The sequence below is a fragment of the Lynx rufus genome, unplaced genomic scaffold (genome assembly GCF_022079265.1).
Source record: "Lynx rufus isolate CCGP_SWC_20201006 ecotype Redwood Valley unplaced genomic scaffold, mLynRuf1.p SCAF_12, whole genome shotgun sequence".
Taxonomy (NCBI): domain Eukaryota; kingdom Metazoa; phylum Chordata; class Mammalia; order Carnivora; family Felidae; genus Lynx; species Lynx rufus.
In genome coordinates this window covers 51778767-51804622 of record NW_025814826.1, presented here as the reverse complement: position 1 = coordinate 51804622, position 25856 = coordinate 51778767, and the positions used below count along the sequence as shown (strand labels likewise).

The window sequence follows — 25856 nt, the reverse complement described above, 5'->3', positions numbered from 1 at the left end:
AAAAGAGTACAAACTGAATGACCTGATTTATGTAAGTACAAAAAAGGCAGAACTGACCTATGGTGTTACAAGTCAGAAGAGTAGTGATCCTTGGGGTAAGGGGGGCAAAGGTCTGGAGGGGAGAAGAAGGGGGTCTTCTGGGGGTGCTGGTAATAGTCTATTTATTTATTTATTTTTTTTAATTTTTTTTTCAACGTTTATTTATTTTTGGGACAGAGAGAGACAGAGCATGAATGGGGGAGGGGCAGAGAGAGAGGGAGACACAGAACCGGAAACAGGCTCCAGGCTCTGAGCCATCAGCCCAGAGCCCGACGCGGGGCTCGAACTCACGGACCGCGAGATCGTGACCTGGCTGAAGTCGGACGCTTAACCGACTGCGCCACCCAGGCGCCCCGGTAATAGTCTATTTAAAAAAAATGTTTTTTAAATGTTTATTTACTTTTGAGAGAGAGAGAGAGAGAGACAGAGCACGAGCAGGGGAGGGGCAGAGAGAGAGGGAGACACAGAATCCAAAGCAGGCTCCAGGCTCTGAGCTGTCAGTACAGAGCGCGATGCGGGGCTTCAACTCGTGAACCACAAGATCATGACCGGAACTGAAGTCGGATGCTTAGCTGACTAAGCCACCCAGGCGCCCCTGTATTGTTTGACTTTTTTAAAAACCATAAACATGTACTAACTGTATCCTTAAAAGTTTAGAAAGCACATTATAATTTCAGTTATTCAGTTCTTCTCTTCATATCTTTCTTAAAAACTTCTAAGAGAGGGAAGAGTGATGATGGCCTAAGTATCATAAATCTTGTCCCCAGCAGAGTCATGACAAACAAAAACATAATTATAATATATTCTTACCTCTTTATTTTCAAAATTACCAGTCAGGTCTTGTTTTAATATTCTGGCTTGTATTTTGTTTTCCCTTGATTTTGCTGGCCGCTGAACTCTTCCTGATGTGACTTTCATCTTAAGGCCACCAGAATTCAGTTTACTCTTAGGCAAATCTTCAATCACTTTCACTAAGGGAGGAGGTGGCTAAAAGGGGGAAAAAATAAAATCCAGTGGCTATCCTTGGAAAACAGACCTGTTCACATAGGATTTCCAAGACATGTTTTGAACAGTTTCATAATGTGCCTTAACATACATCCTTATTCTTCAAGCAAAAGTGTAAATAAAATATTCAAGAAATGCTTCCTGGTTGTCAAATCCAATTTCTGCGAAATTCCTTAGAAGAACACAATAAATAGGGGCGCCTGGGTGGCGCAGTCGGTTAAGCGTCCGACTTCAGCCAGGTCACGATCTCGCGGTCTGTGAGTTCGAGCCCCGCGTCAGGCTCTGGGCCGATGGCTCAGAGCCTGGAGCCTGCTTCCGATTCTGTGTCTCCCTCTCTCTCTGCCCCTCCCCCGCTCATGCTCTGTCTCTCTCTGTCTCAAAAATAAATAAACGTAAAAAAAAAAAAAAAAAAAAAAAGAAGAACACAATAAAGATACACAATTAATAGCAACAATAAATAGAATTTAATTATCCCTTGAAAACTGGCCTTAAATCGTAGTATATCAGTCCATTCTTTGCATGATAAAGTTAGTAGTTTGGTGCATGATAAAGTTAGTAGTTTGCATGATAAAGTTCTTTGCATGATAAAGTTAGTAGTTTGGTGATAACTTGTAGCAGAGAAGCCACAGTTAGACACAGGGCCCTCTAGAATGCTGAGAGAAGCACCCTAATATTCTTCGGGCTCAAGTGAACTTTCTCTGAAGGAGCTGTCAAATGACTTCCCTCTGGAAGCCTGGGACACCTGCCTCTCTGTCCTTGGTTACATTTTTTAATCTGCAGAGAGATGGCTGTTAGTCCCCTACCGCATCCACAGCTTGCGAGGCAGTTCACACAGCACAACTTAAATTCTAAACCCTCATTTTTATGGGAAAATAAACCCCAATAACTTCAATTTACTTAAGGGAAAATGATTCACTGAAACAGTTTCTCTATGAATAGTACCTGTTTGTAATCAAAAGATCTTCCCTGAGTTCAAAGGAAATGAGGAGATACGATAACTCAGCTTCCTGAGATCATTTAAATGTTTGAGGCGAGGGCGCCTGGGCGGCTCTGTCAGATAAGCATCTGACTCTTGGTTTTGCCTCAGGTCATGGTCTCATGGGTTCATGAGTTCAAGCCCCACGTTGGGCTCTATGCTGATGGTGCAGAGCCTGCTTGGGATTCTCTCTCTATGCCTCTCTGCCCCTCCCCCACTCAGCTTGCGCACGCGCTCTCTCTCTCTCTCTCTCCCAAAATAAATAAATAAGCTTAAAAAAAAAATAAATGCTTGAGGCCATTATTGCTAAAGACAAGGTGGATTTGTGATTTTAAAAATGTTTTTCTGGAAGCCAAAGTGCCAATTCCTTTCATATGAGAACAAAGAACAAGAACACAGGGAATACCCCACATGTTCAAACGAACACATTAGATTTCAGAAAAACACAATTTATACACATTAGCTTGCGTTTAAACTGTCATGAAGGCCAGAACAGTGTTCTTCCAAGATCATGTATAATGAAAATGAATCATCACTCCTCAAAAAAGCTCTTTGAAGAGGAAACCAAACTTTTAAAAATATTTACTTACTTACCTGAGAGAGAGAGAGAGAGCGCACACAAGCAGGGGAGAGGGGGAGAAAGAGAGAATCCTAAGTAGGTTCCACTCTCAGCATGGAGTCCAATGCAGGGCTCAATCCCATGACCCTGGAATCATGACCTGAGCTGAAATCAAGAGTCGGACGCTAAACTGACTGAGCTACCCAGGTGCCCTGAGGAAATCAAACTTTTTGACCTCCTCCCCTCTCATCTCTGAAAGAAAAAAACAGAATAAAGCAAACATCTTGACCCTTTTTTTATAACATAGACGACTAAAAGACCGCTTTGAGGTTTCAAAGATTTTTCTCATTTTATCTTCATACGTTTAGGACTTCTGCTTTTGAAACCTGCAGCCTACTGTAAGTGTCCAAAAAATTTTTCCCTATTGTCAGCTGCAGTATGATGAATACATAACACTGTGAAATGTGTCGAGTAGGTAATGAAATGATGTACATGTATGTATAGATACAGCATTTTTGTCCTAAAATTATTATAAGAAACTTTTAAAGTTGTCACTGTATCTATAAGGCTTTTTAAATAGTATTTTTCTAGGATACCTTGTTATTTATTCACATCTATAAAGAATACAAGGGTAATACAAAATGTAACAATAGCTCTGCTAAAAAAAAAAAAAAAAACGTAAAATGGCCACCTATTCTATGACTTAATTTTTCAATTCTTTCTCTATGAAATATAATTAAAAATAGTCTGGGGGTACCTGGGTGGCTCAGCTGGTTAAACGTTGAACTCTTGACCTCAACTCAGGTCATGATCTCACAGTTGGAGAGATCAAGCCCTATAATCAAGCTCTGTGCTGTCAGCACAGAGCCTGCTTGGGATTCTTTCTCTCTCCCTCTCTCTCTGCCTCTTCCCTGCTTAGGTGCTCTCTCTCTCAAAATAAATAAATAAACTTTAAAAAAAAACTGTCTGACTTCTGGGGTGCCTGGGTGGCTCAGTCAGTTAAGCATCTGACTCTTGATTTTGGCTCATGATCTCAGTCGAGAGATTGAACCCCATGTTGGGCTTTGCACTGGGCTTGAAGCCTGCTTAGGATTCTTTCTCCCTCTCTCTCTGCATCTCTCCCTTGTTGTGCTCTCTCAAAAAAAGAAAAAAAAAATTGAAAAGGTCTCACTTCGGAATATTGCCCATCTTCAATATCCTTGAATGATCTTCTCTCTAACCTCAACCCATTCTTCCAAATCTTTATTAACATTGTTATTCTAGTGCCACATTTTCTCCTTTTGAACTCCATGTGCTTCCACGAAATACAGTCTCCTGAAGGTTAGAGCCTGAGATATGACCTGAATTGCCATACCATAGTAGTGTTCAAACTTCAACACATTAAGTAGGAATTAGTGTGCTTATTTAGAATAATACTGGAAATTCTCCAGTGCCCAATAAACAGGACTTAAAGGAATGGGACGTGGGTGAGGTTTATAGAGACCACAGACTGGAGCGTTTGTGTAAGCCTAGAATAGCCATAAAGACACTAGTGGTGTTGGTAATGTGTCCAAAAAGGAAAAAAAAAAAAAAAAAGAAAGATTTCCTACTTCTATTATAGGTTAGTTTTCTGGTCAATATGATCTTAATTGAATGCTTAACAAATACCAGAGAGGAAGTCAATGACTTATTCTGATTTTTCTCAGATCTTTCCCTGCTTCCATTAGTAACATTTCCCTAGCTTTTGTAAAGTTCAGCTAAGCTGAAAACTCTAAGAGCAAATAATATGTTATTAAAATGTTTAAAGTTTACAAGAACAGTAGAGTGTAACTCCATATGGTTGAAGAAAATGTATGCGTGTCATATGCGTGCACACACACGTACACACACACACACACACAGAGTAGATCCTCACTATTCATGGTAGTTCTGTTCTATAAAGAAGCTGCAAATACCAAGTTAGTGAATACTGAATCATTGCTCCTAGGAGAAATAGTTAGGTCCCATATAACTATGTTTAGTGTGTGTTTCTGTTTAGCAACACTTTTTAAAAAATATTTATTTTTAGGAGATCGCAAGCAGGGGAGGGACACAGAGAGGGGGACAGAGGATCCTAAGCGGGCTCCACGCTGACAAGTTGACAGTAGTGAGCCTGACATGGGGCTTGAACTCATGAACTGCGAGATCATGACCTGAGCCAGAGTCAGATGCTCAACCAACTGAGCCACCCAGGTGCCCATTTAAAAACACTTATTTCATCTATATTGTTGATTCACTAATATTGAACTCATGCCAACAGCACTATAACTTGTACCTGAATTAGGTTTATCACAACCTTCTTATACTTAGGAATGTTAGACAGCACTTGAGCATTATGTCTGGGGGCCATTTAAAAGAGCAAAATCAACAACAAAAAGCACAAAACTAAAGAATGCAGCACTAACTAGACCACGGAAAGGACACTTGTCACGGGAGCTGAAGTAAGAAGGCCACGCGCTGCCCTGTCTGGCCTCAGCTGGGAGCCTGCACGACGGGCAGCCCACGGTTTGCACTGCTGTGCACATACGAATCCCTGTGAATAGGCACCAAGTACGGATTCGAGTTGCAAGTATATTTTTAGCAGTGGCAAGTTCACATTTAAAGAATCCATGAATAATGAGGATTATAAATCCAGGATAATCTGGATTTAAAAAATTAAAAAAAAAAAAAAAGATACAGATAAGCAAACAGTTGAGAATCAGTCTCTTTTCTCAGATGATTCTGAAGTGTGTATTTTCCCAGTCTTTTTTTCTGTTTGTAAATGTATAGAGTCAATCCTCATTATTCATGTATGTATACATATATGTATGTATATATGTATGTGTGTGTGTGTGTGTGTGTGTGTGTGTACACACACACACATACATACCCAGAAGTATGAATAAGCAATCCAGGATAATCTGAATTTAGAAAACCGGAGCATAAAGATTTTATTTTTGATGATACAACATTTAAATCTTAAAAAAACTTGATGTTCTTTACTTGAAAACATACCTTATTTATTTCTTGTGTTAGAGCTTGAACTGAATATATGTTCAGACTTCCATTTTCCATAATGGATGCAATGTACCGTCCGTGTGGGCTAATTACTGATGAGCTAATTCCTTCATCAAGGCTCCCAATTTCAAAGAGAAGTTTGCAAGTCTGTATATTAACAAATCTCATGATACCATCTTGACTTAGCACTCCAAGAACCTAAGAGTAGAGAGAAATAATATGAGTTCCAAAAACATACTTATTTTAACCTCCCTCCCTCCCTCCCTGCCTCCCTGCCTTCCTTCCTAAGAGAGAAAGAGAGAATGCCCAAGCAGGGTAGAGAAGCAGAGGGAGAAAGAGAATCTTAAGTAGGCTGCACGCTCAGTGCAGAGCTAGACATGGTGCTCCATCCCCTGACCCGGGATCATGACCTGAGCCGAAATCAAGAGTCAGATGCTCAAATGACTGAGTCATGCAGGCCCCCCCAAAACACATTTAAAAGTCAAATGTCTCTTGGGGCACCTGGGTGGCTGAGTCGGTTAAGCATCCAACTCTTGATTTTGGCTCAGGTCATGATCTCGTGGTTGTGGGATCGAGCCCTGAATCAGGCTCTGTTCTGAAGGTGTGGAGCCTGCTTGGGATTCTCTCTCTCCCTCTCTTTGCCCCTACCCCACTCGCTCTCTCTCGGTCTCTCTCTCATAATAAATAAAAAACACTTAAAAAAGTCAAATGTCTCAGATGTTAACTAGACTTATTATAGAGATCATTTCACAATCGAAATGATCGAATATCGCAATTTCACAATCAAAATATCGAATCATCATGGGGCGCCTGGGTGGCTCAGTCGGTTGAGCGGCCGACTTTGGCTCAGGTCATGATCTCGCGGTCTGTGAGTTCGAGCCCCGCGTCGGGCTCTGTGCTGACAGCTCGGAGCCTGAAGCCTGCTTTCGGATTCTGTGTCTCCCTCTCTCTGACCCTCCCCCATTCATGCTCTGTCTCTCTGTCTCAAAAATAAATAAACATTAAAGGAGTATACAAAGTATACTTATAAAAAAAAATATCGAATCATCATGAAGCTAATCTTTTATGCCAATTATACATCAATTTTTTAAAAAGTCAACTCTCTGAAAGTCAAACTATACACACTTACATGTACACATATGTATGTATTTATTTTTAAAAAAAAATTTTTTTTTTCAACGTTTATTTATTTTTGGGACAGAGAGAGACAGAGCACGAACGGGGGAGGGGCAGAGAGAGAGGGAGACACAGAATCGGAAACAGGCTCCAGGCTCCGAGCCATCAGCCCAGAGCCTGACGCGGGGCTCGAACTCCCGGACCGCGAGATCGTGACCTGGCTGAAGTCGGACGCTTAACCGACTGCGCCACCCAGGCGCCCCATATGTATGTATTTATATACGGGGTTTGGTTGTTTTTGTTTTGAGGGGAGGACAGTCAGAGATTATATTCACAAAGGGCCATCATATATTTCAAAATTGCTAATTATGGCTCGTGTAGATTTGCCCTATTCAGGTCCAGGTAAGCCTGGCTCTGACCAAAACCAGTAAGGTGCCCGTGCTGGGAGACTATGGCAAATGATCAGCCAGGCCTTCACCTGGACCCCCACACTGGTTGTCAGAGGCAAGGAGGGGAGGGCTTGCTCTCGCTCACCACACCCACAGCTTGATGAGAACTGGCATCTGTCCCTCATGCACCCAGCTCTGGGCAGTGGTAACAAACATTTGGGGGAAGAAAGAAAGTCTGTGGGCTGCACAGACAGTAGAAGGGTAAGAAGGAAACTAGTCTTTTAAGGGGAAAAATTTAGTCTTAAGTCACACAATTTGAAAAATTAAAAACATGTACTAAAAAAGCATAAACAAATACACAACAAACTCCTCTACTGCCTGATCTACGCACAGGCTCTTTTCCCAGTGCCGCTGGCTGGTAAGCAGTGCCACCATGTGACTGCATGAAATGCTCATGTCACTCGTTATATGGAAGATGACAGTCTGGCAGTAGCTGGAGACGGTTTGAAGGTGACAATCTCTTCTGTTGGGTCAGGTTGTGGGAAACCCCCTCATTCACAGCTGATGCAACCTCTCTGGGGGGCAATTTGGCAAGATCTCTCAAAGTTACAGATGTACCTGAGTCTGAGAACCACTGCTTCAGCTCTGGGATTTTATCCTACAGACAGGATGTATGAAATGGTACATGCAAAAAGTTATTCAGTTATTCTATTTATTTACTCACTCACTAACTCAGGCAATCTTTATACCCAATGTGGGGCTTGAACTCATGACCTTGAGGCCAACAGTAGCACGCTCTTCCAACTGAGCCAGCCCCAGGCAACCCTGGTGCAGCGTCATTTGTAATAAAGAAGGACTAAAAACAAGTTAGGTGCCCAATAACAAAGGACTGGTTAAAAACCTATAAAATACTATGCAGCTGTCAAAAAAAAAAAAAAAAAAAAGAAGCTCTGTACTGACATAGAATAAACCATCTTCGAGGGCAATGAAGAAAACAAAAACAAAAAAACAAAAAAAGTGAAGAAAAGCAATGTGCAAAGCTGCATTTTTTATATGGCAGAGGGGCAGTTCATGAGATTGAGCCCTGCGTCCTCTGTGTGGACAAGTGCAGAGCCCGTTTGGTTTCTGTCTCTTTCTCTCCCTGCTTGTGCTCGCTTGCTCTCTCTCAAAATAAATAAATAAACTTTAGGAAAAAAAAGTGGCAGAAACAGTGGACTATTATAACAGTAAGGAGAATAACTGGACAAATGGAAAAGAAGAGATTTCACTTTACTGTCTTTTTTTTAATGTTTTCCACCTTGGGAATGCATTATCTATTCAAAAACTTAAGTTGGAGGCAGCCACCTGGCTCAGTCAGTAGAGCATGCAACTCTGAATCGCAGGGTCATGAGTTATATATAACTTGTTAAAGTACAAGACTCAAAATAGTCAATTTAAAATAAGAACGTTAAGGTTTAACTACTCAACCATTAAAAAGAAAAATGGTGTGGGGGCATCTGGCTGGTTCAGGCAGTAGAGCATGTGATACTTGATCTCAGGGTCATGAGTTCAAGCCCTATGTTGGGCATGGAGCCTACTTAAAAAAAAAGATGAAAAAGATAAAATAAAATACGTAAGCAAAGAAAAAAAATTTTTAAATGGTATGTAGACGGGGAAGTACTTTGCAAATTAAGGCAAGATACAAAGAAAACACGTTTCATAAAACTAAGGCAACCAGTTATGGTAGGTAGAACACAGTACAACAAGGAGAAAAATTTTATTTTTTTTTAATTTTTTTTTTTAATGTTTATGTTTATTTTTGAGACAGAGAAAGACAGAGCATGAACGGGGGAGGGGCAGAGAGAGAGGGAGACACAGAATCTGAAGCAGGCTCCAGGCTCTGAGCCGTCAGCCCAGAGCCTGACGCGGGGCTCTAACTCACGGACCGCGAGATCGTGACCTGAGCCGAAGTCGGACGCTCAACCGACTGAGCCACCCAGGCGCCCCAACAAGGAGAAAAATTTTAATCTTAGCTCTTCCTTTTTAATCCTTACAATTAATAGGAATGTTGACAAGTCCCTTAATGTTTTTAAGCTTTAATGTCAGTCTATGTAACGGAGAGAGTACCTTCCATGCCTGTGTGCAAATAGAAAATAATGTTAAAACACCCTGTAAGTCATAAAGTATGACATAAATTTAAAGTATATAGATTTTAGAAAAAGGTTAAATTGTCAGTAATACACAAAACCTAATATTTTAAAACTTTTTCAATTTTAGACTCTTCGCAATATCAGCAATTTCAAGTCTTTGTAACAACGAGGGTACAAGTTAACTAGGAGAGCTAATATAGTTCAGAAATTGATATGCTCTTTCTCAGAAAGTATAATGTCCTACATTTATTTATATTACTAACCTGATTAGAACCAGCATCAAAACTATCAGGAAGAAATTCTAGATGGCGAATGGCTCGAACTTTAGTAGGCATCTGAATAATTCTAAATAGCTGTTTAGCTTCCAAGCACCACAAGTGAAGGTGATTTGATTTACCCCCAGCAGCCAGGATTCGACCATCTCTGTATAACAAAAGGTGAGAAATTAGGACTACGTGAATAGTTTTTAAATTTTTTTTAATATTTATTTCTGAGAGAGAGAGAGAGAGAGAGAGACAGTAAGCAGGAGAGGGGCACAGAGAGAGAGAGAGACATAGTATCCGAAGTAGGCTCCAGGCTCTGAGCTGTCAGCACAGAGCCCAACCTGGGGCTGGAACTCACGAACCGTGAGATCATGACCTGAGCCAAAATCACACGCCTAACCGACTGAGGCACCCAGGCACCCCTAACGTGAATTGCCTATGGTAGCAATGTCCAGTATGATCCAACATGATAGAAATATTCTGTATCTATACTGCTCAATATGGTCACTACTGGCCACATGTGAATGAGAACTTGAAATGTAGCTAATGCTTTTGAAGAAATAAATTCTTAATTTTATTTACTTATTTTTTAAAGTTTATTTATTTTGAGAGGGAGACTGAGAGAGCACAAGCAGGGGAGGGGCAGAAAGAGAGGGAAAGAGAGACTCCCAAGCAGGCTCTGGGCTGTCAGTGCAGGGCCAGTTGCAGGGCTTGATCTCACAAACCGTGAGATCATGACCTAAGCCGAGATGAAGAGTCAGAGGTTTAACTGACTGAGCCACCCAGGTACCCCATATTTAATTTTTATGAACTAGTTCATGCACCCAGTAGCTACCACATAGGAAAGCTCAGGTTTATAGCATATATTTTTTTACCTATTGTATTAAGACACCAGCTTAACATGTTTGTTTGATGACTTGATTGAGAATTTCTGAGTAACATTTATCTTTTATAGCATAATCTCAAAGTTAACACCCTCCAACTTCCTATATTTCACACATGACTATACTGAACTGGTACAACACTGCTACACGAAAACTCAAGAAGCCCAAACTTTTTTTCCTGCTCAAAGAAAGCTACTTTTAGAAAGGTACAAAAAGAATAAGCTGTATTAACTTGCAAGGCTGTTGCCCATTCATTCACCAAGGACTTGTAGTGTCTAATACAAGCCAGGTATCATTTCAGGCACCAGGGACACAATGGTGAACAAGGCAGGGAAGATTCCTGCTCTTGGGGATTTTCAGTCGAAAGAAAGGCAAACAAATAAATGAACTTGATCTCAGCTGATAAGTTCTATAAAGAACTATACAATGAGATGGGAATTACAGAGCTGGGAAAGGAGAAAGGTCTACTCCCTAAAAAATGAATGAGCCAGGGGCACCTGGGTGGCTCAGCTGGTTAAACGTCTGACTTCGACTCAGATCATGAGATCAAGGTTCATGAGTTTGAGCCGTGCATTGGGCTCTCTGCTGTGAGCACAGAGCCCACTTCAGATCCTCTGTCCTGCTCTCTCTGCCCCTCTCCTGCTTATGCTCTCTCAAAAATAAACATTAAAAAAACATTTAAAAAAATGTGAATGAGCCAGTCACGGGATGATTTGGAGGAAGAATTCCATGCTGGTCGGTATTCCAGACTGCAGTGCACAGTGTGAGAAAGGAATAAGGTTGTACCTAAGGAAGAGTGAGAAGCCTCACTCAAGTGTGGTCCTAACCATGTTAGGGAAAGGAAATAGGACAAAGGAGAGGGAGACGAAGGCCAGAAAACAGAGGTCTCAGGAATATTATGGGAAGTTTGGATTTTATTCTAAATATCAGGGAAAGCCTTTCAAGGGAGTTCAACAGGGAAATGACATGATTTGACTTATTTGACTAATGGTTTAAAAAGACCACTCTATCTGCTATGTAGAGACAGACTTTAGGAAATGAAATTGAAAACATTGAGACCAAATAAGGAGACTATTACAGGAACTTGAAAGAGACTAGGATAGTTGGAGGTAGGTGATACTGTGGCAATGCACAAAAGATCAGACCAATTCAAGATATAATTTGGTGGAATTGATGGGATTTACTCATGACTTAGAAGTGGGTAAGAGCAAATGAGGAAATAATATGTATTTTCTAGCACTTTCCACTGAAAAGGCCTAGAGACATTGACCAAATCAGTCACAAGGAGTGTCCCCTAGCATCCAGATTGGGTCTTGAAATATCATTACCCACACAAATGAAACCAGGTTTGGGGCACCTGGGTGGCTCTGTGGGTTAGGGGTTGGGCTCGATTTCAGCACAGGTCATCATCTCATGGTTTGTGGGATCGAGCCCCACATGGGGCTCTGCACTCACAGCCCAGAGCCGGCTTTGGATTCTCTCTCCCTCCCTCCCTCCCCCCCCCCCCCCCCCCCCCCCCCCCCCGCTCATGCTCTCTCTCAAAATAAATAAATAAATAAACTTAAGAAAAAAACAAAAACAAACCCAGGCTCTTTAGAAAAGTGGCTGATACCAGGTTTGGGACAGAAAATATACAAGATAAGCCTGGAACATTTTGTTAGATTAGAAACAATGAGAGCTTTCAAAACAAACAACTGCAGTTGTATCAAAAGGGTTCAAAGCCAACTTGAAGAGGATCCCAGTGGTCAACAATGAGAGAACTGCAGCATCACTAAGAGTAATGTTAATGGATTAGATCACGTTGACTATTTAAATCCATTCATTCACAAAGATTAAGGGCAAAAGCCTTCACTGGCTACCCTGGGAAGATGCCAATGAACAATTCATTCTTTTTCATAGCAATTTTTTTTAAAAGAAGGGAAATTAAGCATTTATCCTGCATTTCATTAAAACCTATAAAGTAACCAGAGAGTTAATGAGAGGAAGTTTTTTCTTTAGAAGCATTCTGGTTAATAAGGGAAGAAGGAATGACAGAATGAGCATAGCACCATTTTGCTAACCTCAAATGCAATACTGGATCTAGGTCATGACCATCGATGGCCACTAATATCACAAGAGAAACGTTCCTCCTGATGAAAGTACACAAACCACCTATCATGCTTCTTGCCCCCAAATCAAGCCTGAATCAGACCAAGCCTCCAATTTACAAAAAATATAGGTGTAAGCAGTTTACAGGAAATACAGATGAGAGAGAGTCACATTCAAACACCACCACAGGGATGCAAAAAGCAAATCTGGAAATACAGAAAATGCTATAGGACAAATGACCAGTTCCTTAAATAAGCTGCAAAGAAAAAATTTAAAAAGGGATATATTAACCAAGACACTGTGTGAACCTTGATTCCTGATTTGAACAAAGATTAGATACGTGAGACTATTAAGAAATTATTCATTTTTAAAAGTGTGGTAATAGGTTAACTAACTGAAATTTAAATAAAAACTTGGGGGAGAAAAGTGGTAATAGTACTGCGGTTATGTTTGAAAAGGACTCTTTCCTTTAGAGATACACACTGGAATACTACAGATAAAATGATATGCATGGGCTTTGCTTTAAGGCAACGAGGTAGGTAGCAGGAGGCAGTAATGGGTGGAGTTACAGATAAAATAGAGGTGGCTATTAGTTGATTATTACAACTAATAAGAATACTCTAGTTAGGGGGGCACCTGGGTGGCTCAGTCGGTTAAGCGTCTGACTTCGGCTCAGGTCATGATCTCACAGTCTGTGAGTTCGAGCCCCGCGTCGGACTCTGTGCTGACAGCTCAGAGCCTGGAGCCTGCTTCCGATTCTGTGTTTCCCTCTCTCTCTGTCCCTTCCCCACTTGTGCTCTGTCTCTCTCTCTCTCTCAAAAATAAATAAACATTAAAAAAAATTTTTTTAAATAAAAAATATAAAAAGAATAATTAGGGCTTCATGTATTTTTATATTTTTCTGTAGATTTGAAATTTGCCACAATACAGTAAAAAGTTTTACAGATCATATGTCAGTTTGAAGGAAACTTTTCTCATATGACCGTAAGATAATGAAAACGGAATGAAAATTTGTAAAATTTTACTGGAAGCTAGATTTCTTAAAAATTCTCAGTGTTGGGGGCGCCTGGGTGGCTCAGTCGGTTAAGCGACCGACTTCAGCTCAGGTCATGATCTCACAGTCCATGAGTTCAAGCCCCGCGTCAGGCTCTGGGCTGATGGCTCAGAGCCTGGAACCTGCTTCAGATTCTGTGTCTCCCTCTCTCTCTGACCCTCCCTCATTCGTGCTCTGTCTCTCTCTGTCTCAAGAATAAACAAACATTAAAAAAAATTAAAAAAAATTCTCAGTGTTGTGGGGGAGGAAGAGTTAAGTCAAAGGAGCGTGTGACTCTTTATTTCAGGGTCATGAGTTTGAGCTCCATGTTGAGTGTAGAGATTACAAAAACAAAAAAACAAACAAAAAAACCCCCAAAAAACTTAATAAAAAGGTAAAATGCACATTACCTGGTCACGGCAAACACTTTGTATAATACACTAGAGCTTTCAGGTGGAGCTGGCAGTTGATATTTGCAAGAAAGAGTATCACATTCCCAGGCGAAGATGGAATTATCTTTAAAACAGCTGAGGATGGTATTACTTAATGGTAAAAAGAAAACCTAAAGAAGGAGAAAAACAATTATTGTTCACATAATGATCATATAGCCCACAGCCCTCTTTAAATTTAAAATTATCCAAGTTGGGGTGCCTGGGTGGCTCAGTCGGTTAAGCGTCCGACCTCAGCCAGGTCACGATCTCGCGGTCCATGAGTTCGAGCCCCACGTCGGGCTCTGGGCTGATGGCCCGGAGCCTGGAGCCTGCTTCCGATTCTGTGTCTCCCTCTCTCTCTGCCCCTCCCCCGTTCGTGCTCTGTCTCTCTCTGTCTCAAGAATAAATAAAACGTTAAAAAAAATTTTTTTTTTAAATTAAAAAAAATAAAACTATCCAAGTTGTCGGGGCTTCTGGGTGGCTCAGTCAGTTGAGCATCCGACTCTTGAATTCTGTTCAGTTCGTAATCCCAGGGTTGTGGGACCGAGCCCCGTGTCTGGCTCCACACTGAGTGTGAAGCCTGCTTAAGCTTCTTTCTCTCTCTCTCTCTCTCTCTCTCCCCCTCTTTCCCTCCTGCATGCTCTCTCTCTCTGTAAAAATAAGATAAAATAAAGTAATACAAGTAGTCAATTTTTCTTTTAAAAAGTTACTTTTTCTTGGGGTGCCTGGGTGGCTCATTTGGTTAAGCGTCTGACTTCGACTCAGGTCATGATCTCACCATTCATGAGTTCGAGCCCCACATAGTGCTCTCAGTGCAGAGCCCACTTTGGATCCTCTGTCCCGCCTCTCTCTCAAAAATAAATAAACATTAAAAAAAATTGTTTTTAAGATTCTTTTTTTAGTGTTTATTTATTTTTGAGAGAGAGAGCGAGAGAGTGAGTAAGCAAGCAGGGGAGGGGTGGATAGAGACAGAGACATAGAATCCAAAGTGGGCTCCTGGCTCTAAGCTTTCAGCACAGAGCCCAACACAGGGCTCGAACCCATGAGCTATGAGATCATGACCTGGGCCGAAGTTGGGCACTCATCCGATTGAGCCACCCAGGTGCCCCTAAAAAAAAAAAAAAAAAAAAAAGAAAAAAAAAAAAACCTTAAAAAAAAAGTTACTTTTCCTTAAACTGGAAAAAAAATACATTTACAACATATGATGGGATAATACTGATATCTCATATACTATCATAAACTAAAAGGAAAAGTTTCTTAAATAAAAAATAGGGGACTAAAATAACTAGGCAATTCATAAAATACTAAGTAAAAATTTTAAAACATTTAACCTTACAAAAGATTGAAATGAAAACAATGATAGCATTTTATGAGTATCAAATTTACTATAAAAATAACACACACATATACATGCACACAAACTACATATGCTAACATATGTATTTTATTTACAAACTATATGCTAATATAAACACAATGAAATACTGGCTACTCATAAATGTTAAAAATACTAAACGTTGGTGACAGTATAGGAAACAGGCACTGTTACACATGGCTGCTGGTAATAAAAATTGGTTACAGATATTGTACAACACATTTCAACAGCCTTGAAAATACACATCACTCCTAAACTAGTCAGTCGGCTTCTAAAAGTTAATCCTTTGGAAAAAAAATCAGCAAAGTGCTTTGAGATAAATGTACATAAATGTTTGTTGAGCATTATTTATAAAAGTAAAAAGTTGAAAACAAAAACATGGTATTTTATTCATGACTATTTAATGGACAATTGAGATTGAACTTAATAGCAAATCTGAAAATACCATTTATTGCTAGTTTCTATACATAAACACTAAATGATGCTTACTTTTTAAAAAAATTTCTTTACTGTTTGTTTATTTTTGAGAGAGAGAGAGAGACAGAGAGACAGAGAAGGAGCAGGAGAGGGAAGAGAGAGATGGAGACACAGAATCCAAAGCAGGCTCTAGGCTCTGAGCTGTCAGAGCCCGACACGGGGCTTGAACTCATGCATGATGAGATCATGACCGAAGCTGAAGTCAGACACCCAACGGAATGAGCCACCCAGTTGCCCCAACACTGCTTAATTTTGATAATATAAAATTTTAGTTAAAATTCACCATTTTCTCATAAGACTTTCAATGGCCTCTAATAAAATTTTGTGTCATTTGTGTAAAGCACACAAAGGGAGGGAGGGAGGGAAGGAAGGAAAAGAAAGAAGTAAAGAAAATGGAAGAAACCAATACCTTAAGAACAAAATATTCCTGCCCATCTTCTCAAAATACATCTCCTCAAATAGCCTGAGATATTTCCCATGGTTTAATCCTTAGCTACATCTCTAGCTCTTTATTCTTTCATTCCCATCTAGAATAGACTTCACTACATCCAAGCTTATTGTAATACTTTGTATTTGAACATAGGATTTGTTCTTGTGTTGGACAGGAACAGGGATTCACCGAGAAGGCAGAACCCCTTGGACAATCTGTAGACTCTTTTCTGACCCCTGATTTGTCACACACCTTCAGAATTTACTAGTGTCAGAGGGAGGCCTATTTTCTCTTGAAATGCTACATTCTTCGGGGAGGAAGCACTCAACGTTTTTAACGCTGGATTGGAGTGTCTCTTGAGTATTTACAATCAGGATATGGCTGTCATCACAATAATGAGAGGGAGCAGGCCAAAAAGGTCCAGGGGAAAAGCAGGGTCAACGTCACATCTACTGTGGCTGTTTCCAGTGTTACAAAAATAACAAATCAATAAGGCACCTGTATGAAATACTTCTGCAACTTTCCATGTAATTTATGTTTTCACCTAAGCTATTATATATACACAGTTAAGAAATGATTCTAATAGTTAATGATATTACTATAAAAATTTCAGGGAATGGAAACCTGTTATTTTTATAACAATAGTTGAAGGCTGTTATCATGAACTGTTCTGTCTGATATACATATAATAGTATCTTTTTTCAAAAGCAAATAGTGATAAAAAAACACAGCCCTTACACACATACATACATAGTACACTATGGGACATACTGGTTAATTAAAACAATCTACTCAGTGTTAATGCTAATAAGACACAATAAAAAATGCTAATTTGATTGCTGCCCTTGCCTGATTCAACCCTCACTTTAGTCCTTGGCCCACTTTATCAAAGACAATCACTGGTACATCATTCGCCAACAGATTCAGGAAGATTTATAACCGGAAGTTCTTACTGAAAGCATGTGCACTGAATACCCTGTGATCAGTAATGAAGGCTGAGACGCTGTTTCAAAACCAATGTGGAAAAAAGTAACTTAAGATTTTTATTATAATTAGCAATATTTTTCTAGAAAAGTAATAAAGTTTATTCCTTCTGGGAGAAGCAAAAGCTTTAAAGTTAATGAGCACCAACTGCTATTTTAGGGGAAGAGCTGTGATAGATTATTGCCTACATGATTATTCATTACTAGATTTGTGATTTTAATTGCCAGATTTTAATGATTATAAAATTGTTCCTAATGAATCATGTCATTATTTAGATAGTGTCATGTCTTGACAATCATAAAAAGCTTAGAAAAAACTTCAAAAGCACTAGCAAAACATAGTTTTTGGAGGGTTGGGCATCAGGGCGGGGCTGCAGTTTTCCTTGTAAAATAGGAAAATCCAGGCTTTCCAACTCACTTTTGAATTAAAAAAATTTTTTTAATGTTTATTTATTTTTGAGAGAGAGAGGGAGAGAGAGTGCGAGTGGCAGGGCGGTGGCGGGGGGGGGGCGATGAACAGAGAGAGAGGGAGACACAGAATCCAAAGTGGGCTCTGGGCTCCAAGCTGTCAGCACAGAGCCCGATGCGGGGCTCGAACCCACGTCCAACTCACTTTTGAGAGGCCTGTGAGCTCTTTTGAAAGTCAAGAGTTCAGGATGGTAATAAGAGCAAATGTACAATTAAGTCAAACGTACAATTGAGGAAAAATTTAGCAAGCGCCAACTGTGCACAAAAAGTGAATTAAGTTTGGCAACACATTCTTTGTCAAATGTTTTCTTACATCCATCAGAAAACATTCTCTGACATATACTGAACCACAGTAATCAGAAATCCTAGGATTTATTCAAAAATCCCAAACTAAATATTTAATTTAAATATTCTACCTCAAACATCAACAAAATAATCAAAATCTACTAATAGGAAGAGGTATGACTGGCTTACCTGAGAGGCAGTATGGTATCCTGGAATGACTTTGGGGTAAGACGGGCCTACAGTCAAACCACGCGTCTTTGGTAAGCTATGTGACCCAGGGCACATTACTTCGTGTTTCTGAACTTCCGATTCCCCATTTGTAAAATGAGAATGGTATCTACTTTTAGAATTATTTAAGTTTAAAAATAACTAAATGAAGTGTAAGGTACACAGTGAATACCCAACAATGGGTTATCTATTGTTATTGGTATTGATTACTGCTACTGCCAGGTACAAAAACCCAGTGGAAAGATGTTGGAATGACAGGTTCTATCTATCTATCTACTTATTTATTTATTTTGAAGTTTATTTACTTATTTTGAGAGACAAAGAGAGCTAGCGGGGGAGGGGCAGAGAGAGACAGAGAGAAAGGCAGAGAGAATCCCAAGTGGGCTCTGTACTGACAGCAGAGGTTCGAACCCACGAACCGTTAGATCATGACCCAAACCAAAACCAAGAGTTGGACGCTCAGCTGATGGAGCCACCTGGGTGCCCCAGGATGACAGGTTCTTTAAAAACATTTTGAAATCAAAGGTCCACAGTTATTTATTTGAAACCCTTGGTGCCAGATATGTTCCAGAATTCAGAATTACTTCCGCTTTAAGAAAGGTAATATGATGCGTATTTTGTAACATTACATGTGGAACCCCTGGGTGACCTGGGGCAATACTCCATACTCAAACCTATTAATATTTCAGCCTCATGTCAATTCAGTTCAGATTTTGCTGCCAAATGAATTTAGGCAAGATCGGATTTTGCCGCCAAGTAAGTTATTTATTTTTTTATTTTATTTTATTTTTTTTTTTTAATTTTTTTTTTCAACGTTTATTTATTTTTGGGACAGAGAGAGACAGAGCATGAACGGGCGAGGGGCAGAGAGAGAGGGAGACACAGAGTCGGAAACAGGCTCCAGGCTCCGAGCCATCAGCCCAGAGCCCGACGCGGGGCTCGAACTCACAGACCGCGAGATCGTGACCTGGCTGAAGTCGGACGCTTAACCGACTGCGCCACCCAGGCGCCCCAAGTAAGTTATTTAAAAACTTTCGGGTTTCTGAGTTGCTGATGAGGTATCGTTCATCCATTTCATGTAGTTCGAAAGAAATACAACACAGTTACCTTGCGGCTTTATAAACAGGCATCTGATTGGACTGAGATAATCCCGTAACAGAACCAGATAACGGGTAAGAATAACAGACAACAGAAACAGCAGCAGCTGCAGCTGACTTGTACTGTGCTCTGTGTGCACCATCCCCCTCCCTCCTGAAGCCAACACTAAGGCGAATGCTGCTACTGTTTGCATCCTACTCGTAAGGTTAGTGGCTCGGCTCATTGAAAATGTTGAACATGAATCTAGTCAAGCCTTTAGCTTACAAGAAATACAAATGAGAGAATAAGTTAAATGAAATAATGAAGAAGAGTGAGAACAAATCCAGAATTTGGGGCATTTTCCAGGACAGCTGTCCTGGTTGCTCTCAAAATAAATAAATGAGAGGTGTCTGGGTGGCTCAGTCGGTTGAGCATCCGACTTCGGCTCAGGTCATGATCTCACGGTCCAGGGGTTCAAGCACCGCATCAGGCTCTGTGTGGACTGCTCAGAGCCTGAAGCCTGCTTGGGATTCTGTGTCTCCCTCTCTCTCTGCCCCTCCCCAACTTGCACTCTGTCTCCGTCTCTCAAAAATAAATAAACGTTAAAATAAATAAATAAATCGGGGCACCTGGGTGGCTCAGTCAGTTAAGCATCCGACTTCGGCTCAGGTCATGACTTCGCAGTTGGGGAGTTCGAGCCCTGTGTTGGGCTCTGTGCTGACAGCTTGGAGCCTGGAGCACGCTTTCAATTCTGTGCCTCCCACTCTCTCTGCCCCTCCTCCTCCCCTGCTCATGCTGTTTCTCTCTCCTTCAAAAATAAATAAACATGAAAAAAAATTTTTTAAACAAATAAATAATAATAATGTCATAGGACAAAAATGGCAGAAGGCTATTTTAGATTAAAAAGAGCCATCATAGGGGTGCCTGGGTGGCTCAGTCAGTTGAGTGTCCAATTCCTGATTTCAGCTTGGGTCATGATCTCACAGTTTGCAGGTTCAAGCCTTGAGTTGGGCTCTGCATGACAGCTCGGAGCCTGCTTGGGACTCTCTATCTCCTCTCTCTGCCCTGCTCACATGCTCTTCTCTCTCTCTCTCTCTCTCTCTCTCAAAGACAAATAAACATTAAGAAAAAAAAAGGGCCATCATAAAATGAAACTCACAGCATCATTTGTCACCATGTATCACCAAAAAAAAAAGCCACAAAAGTTCTACTTATTTATTTACTTTTGAGAGAGGGAGAGCACACATGCACTCCTAAGACAATCTTAAGCAGGCTCCACACCCAGCACAGAGCCTGACTCAGGGCTTGGCCTCATGACTGTGAGATCATGACCTGAGCCGAAATCAAGAGTTGGAAGCTTAACTGACTGAGCCACCCAGGCACCCCAAAAGTTGTTCTATTTGAAATACAGAATCAGAAACTGGAATAAATACATAGACTTAGTAAACACTTGGTAAGAATAAAAGTTTTACTTTTTTTTTTCTTATTTACTTATTTTGAGAGTGAGTGAAAGAGCAGGGGAGAGGCAGAAAGAGAGAAAGAGAGAGAGAGAGAGAGAGAGAGAGAAAGAGAGAGAATGAATCCCAAGCAGGTTCTGCGCTGTCAGCACAGAGCCTGATGTGGGGCTCGAACTCACGAACCATGAGATCATGACCTGAACGGAAACCAAGAGTAGACGCTTAACCAGCTGAGCCACCCGCTTAACCAGCTGAGCCACCCGGGTGCCCCTAAAAGTTTTACTTTAAGATTAGCTTACAACTACTTCCTGTTTTCAACAGAATAAGCCAGGAGTGGCAACAATCGGGCCCTCCTTCAGTTCTTGTTTTGGACCTAAGAATGTTTCTTTTTTACCTTTTAAAAATTATTTCACGGGGCGCCTGGGTGGCGCAGTCGGTTAAGCGTCCGACTTCAGCCAGGTCACGATCTCGCGGTCCGGGAGTTCGAGCCCCGCATCGGGCTCTGGGCTGATGGCTCGGAGCCTGGAGCCTGTTTCCGATTCTGTGTCTCTCTCTCTCTCTGCCCCTCCCCCGTTCATGCTCTGTCTCTCTCTGTCCCAAAAATAAATAAACGTTGAAAAAAAAAAAATTTTTAATAAAAAAAAAAAAAAATTATTTCACTGTAGGCAGTCATGTAAATATATACATAATATCTTCAATTTTGCTCTTGGTCTGCAGAATCAAAAATATTTACTATCTGGTCCTTTGAGAAAACGTTTGCAGGTAACATATAGACTATAATGTCCTATTATTTTAGAACAATACTTACATGCATACTGCATATTATACGTATGTTTTCTAAATCTTATTCTCCTATCACTAACTTTTGGAGTCCTATCTGTTAAACTAAAATATCTAAATGTCAATGCAAGGTTAGAATTGGCAACTATCCAGCATCTACTAGTTTTAATTTCATGGTAAAAAGAACAGATGGTTTTTGTGTCATTGTTTCATAACTGTTTCCATTGTGGGTTCGATTCCAAGGCACTCTTCTTTAGAATTTAAAATTCAAGTTAAGCACTAAAGCAATTAAACAAGAAAAGACCTACTAAGATATTTGGCCTAAATCCCTGATGAATAAGCTGGCTACAACTTTTATCTTTTTTTAATTATTAAAGGCAATCTAAAGAACTCTGACATGTCCAAGGAGACTACAAAATAAATTTCTGGTTGACATGCCCTGCTAGCTGTTCATGTTAATGACCAAGAAATTAAAAGCAATATTGCACATATAATATAACCTAAAGCAATCTCATAGGAGACTCAGACAATCTTGAAAATAGTATTTAGCTAATCAAATGGGGGAAAAAAATTAAGTCATGAAAGCAAAAGAATTGGATATTCTTTTAAAAAGTGATTTATGCATAGAAAGGAATACTGATCAACAATAAAAAGGAATGGGGCACCTGGGTGGCTCAGTCGGTTGAGCGTCCAACTCTTGATTTCAGCTCAAGTCATGATCTCACGGTTCGGGGGATTGAGCCCCACATTGGGCTCTGAGCTGACAGCTTAGAGCCTGCTTGGAAATTCTCTCTCTCCCTCTCTCTGCACCTGCCCTGCATGTGCTCTGCCCTCTCTCCCCAAATAAATAAATACACTAAAAATAAATAAGTAAATACATAAACAGGAATGAACTGCTGGTACATACAACAACATGGGTGAATCTCAAAATCACGCTGAAGAAGAAAAGCTTCATACATACCAACAGTGACTGGTTGTAATATTTATTTGAAATTTTATTTTATTATTTTTTAGAGAGAGAGAGAGAGAGCATGAGCAGGGGAGAGGAACAGAGGGAGACAGAGAATCTCAAGCAGGCTCCACGCTCAGCATAGAGACTGATGGCAGGGCTTGATCCCACAACCCTGGGGGTCATGACCTGAGCAGAAATCAAGAGTCGGACGCTCAACTGAGTCATCCAGGCGCCCCTTATTTGAAATTTTAGAACAGACAAAACTAATCTATGGTAAAAAAACATTAGAATAGTGCTTACCCGGGAAGGGATATATGGGAACTTTCTGGGATGATGGTAATAATAGGATTGCACAGGTTATAAAGGTATATGTATTTGACAAAACTTAACAAATGAATACAAACATCTGTGCATTTCATTATATGTAAGTTTCACATCAACAGATACTGAGCCATAGTCAATTAAATTCAGTCTTAAGTATTTACAGGCAAATACATTAATGTCTGCAACTCACTTTAAAATGAAAAGCAAGAAAAGAATGAACAGTGGGACAGAAAGATGGATAGAACCTTAATACGGTGTTATAACAACATAATAACGTAATAACGAAAGTACAGTACAGGATAGTATAGGAACATGTTAACAGTAGAATCTACATGGTGTTCGTACATGTATTCACTGTGAAATTCTTACAAATCTGCTCCGTGTTTGAACTTTTTCAAAAACAAAAACCCAGTAAGTTAGAAATTGTAGCCACAAGCAACATCTTTCATCGCATGGGCCACTCTGCTTCAGTTGTTGCTGAGTTATAAGAACACGGCTATGTGGGACAAAGTACATCGTTACTCTCACATCATCTATAAATCCTGCTAACCGAGAAACGAGTCAGAGAAGCACGACAGACCAAGATGTGCCCCGCACTCACTGACCTTCTGTATTCCCACAGACTGTAGAATATTCAGCTTTCTTTTTCTCTGAAAGGTGTCCAAGTCCCACAGCTGTGCCGTATCAGAAGAAGTAGTGATGGCATATCTCCCTGATGTGTGCACAGAGATCGAAAATACTGATGATTCGTGTCCTCTCATCCAGCTAACTAGCTCCTTGGTAACTGTGGTAAAAAGTAAAAGAGTCATACAGGGAAAACACTATGTATCACCCAAGGACTGATTCAACTGATAGGTAGGTATTTATACGAGACACCTTCGTTAACACCTACAACAATGGAAGCTGGCCAGTTGATAAAATGCACAATGGAACAGGTTAGTAACGCAAACGTCATGGACATGTGAGGAGATGAGGCCAAATGAAAAAGAGTTTAAGAACAGCTTTAGATGTGGTGGTAGGGAGTTTGGGCTTTCTCTTGTAATAGTTTTACATAGAAAAGTATCATATCTGTTGTGTATTTCAGAGAGAGCACTCTGAAGATACATGAGAGATACGGTGGAAAGAAGGAAGAGACTAGACAACTAATTTATCTGCTGCTATAATAATCCGAGGAGGCGATAAGGAAGGTTTAAAATACAAATGTGGCAATGGAGAAAGGAAGAAAGTCAAGAGTTATGAAGGAGAAATTCAAACGGCTTTGTGATCAACTAGATGTATTGAAATAAAAGACGAGTTAAGACTTCAACGGTGCTAGTTTAGTTATATAACTAGATGGCGATACTATTAGCTGATTTAAGAAACACATAAAGAGAAACAGATTTAGCAGTGTGGGAAGAAGAGATCATGAATTTGATTTTTAAAATGGATCCTGAGGTGCGTGTGTGCATGTGAGAGAAGCACAGAAAACAGCCCAGCAGAGAAAATACCAAAAACTTCATTACAATTATCACTGGGTCATAGAATTATAAGTGATTTTTATGTTCTCTCTTACATTTTCCTGTGTTTCCAGTTTGCTGTGGTGAACATGTTTTACTGTTATGAACAGAATTTTTTCTTTCAGAAAGATGAAACTGAGGAGAATAATCAGAAAGCAAGATGTAAATCTGGGAAGCATTAAGACACAAAGTAGGTCAAAACTGAAAACAGAGGAACAGAGGAACAGAGAAACCCTTGGGGAGAAGAGTGGTAGTTTCCAAACACCGGTCTGAAGTCTGGCATTAGTTAATGATCAATTTTTCATTGGTCTTCAGTGAAATGAGAAAAATAAGGACAATGACATGAGTTTTTCATAAAGCTAAACTGAAAGTACTACCTTTTAATCTAGCATTCTATCCTTCTAAGTTTCTTTATGTTAAAAACAATCTCTCGTTTTATGAAATGAAGTTCTATCGTTTTTTCCTATGTCGCTAAAATTAAAAGTTGACAACCCGTGTGGGTTGTTGTTCCTCTACTTTCTTTTTAATTGGGTAAAAACTCCCTAAGTCTAGGGACCACTGAAAGAACACAGGAAAGACTACTGAGAAGCAGTCAGAATGGTAGGAGGAAAACCAAGAGAGAGAAGAGTATGAAAACTAAGGTCTTAATGTAAAGCAAAGTGTTAAATGCTACTGAGGGGTAGGGTGAAAAGTATAAAGAGAGCTTAAACAAACAGAGGTTACTGGGGCACCTGGGTGGCTCAGTCAGGTAAGCGTCCAACTCTTGGTTTTGGCTCAGGTGATGATCTCAGGGTCGTGGGATCGAGCCCTATGTCAGGCTCTTTGCTGAGTGTGGAGCCTGCTTGGGATTCTTTCTCTTCCTCTTTTTCTGCCCCTTTCCCACTCGTGCACGCACACACTCTCCCCCTCTCTCAAAAGAAAGAAAACATTTAAACAATCAGAGGTTACTAATGGCCTTAGAGAAGTCTCAACAGCGTGGAGTGGGGAAAGCAAAAATCAGAATCCACCAATGGGTGCCGTGAAGAAGCAAGATTTAGCAGTGAAGAGGGAGGTAGCTGGGGAGGTGGAGAAAACATCTTAAAGAAGGGGCTTCATTGGTAGGGGTGGGGCGTTCAACAGACAGAACAGATTGTAAACAGATGGAACTAAGAGAGAAGAAGAGAATGGGTGGAATCCAAGGGAAGCAATCACAGATGAGTATAAACATTTGGTTTTTTAGAACTTCTGTGACAGTAGTGTTTTTTTAACACCAAAAATTGGAGACAGTTTAAAGGCCACTGACAGGTAACAGGTTTAATAATTATGGTGCTGCAAACATCTGTAGAGTAGAATATTCTGTACTGATTTTAAAATTCTGTATGAATATTTTTAATGAAGTAAAGGAAATGACTCCACACGACAGTAGAGATAGGATCATATATTTGTTAGAACGGAAAAGAGGCATATGCAGAGAAAACAGACTAGAAAGAGAAGTCCCTGCTGTACAAACACAGACTGTGTCTGGGCATCACTGAAGGACGACTGGTTTGTCTTCGCACGTGCACAGTGACAGTGTAGTAGTGATTAAGAGCAGGGACCCTGGAGCTAGACTTCCAGG

General features: G+C 40.3%; 1 protein-coding gene across 1 annotated transcript in view; it reads right to left on the bottom strand.

Annotated features, from left to right (window-relative positions):
* The window catches only part of TBC1D31 (TBC1 domain family member 31), a 75832-nt gene that overhangs the window by 39245 nt on the left and 10731 nt on the right, over positions 1-25856 (bottom strand). Inside the window, exons 4-8 of the mRNA XM_047074144.1 lie at positions 23369-23547; positions 13907-14058; positions 9492-9651; positions 5592-5792; positions 850-1026 (exon numbers count right to left, since the gene is read on the bottom strand). Of these exons, the coding sequence (XP_046930100.1) occupies positions 850-1026; positions 5592-5792; positions 9492-9651; positions 13907-14058; positions 23369-23547 (869 nt within the window). The remainder of the gene's footprint in view (positions 1-849; positions 1027-5591; positions 5793-9491; positions 9652-13906; positions 14059-23368; positions 23548-25856) is intronic.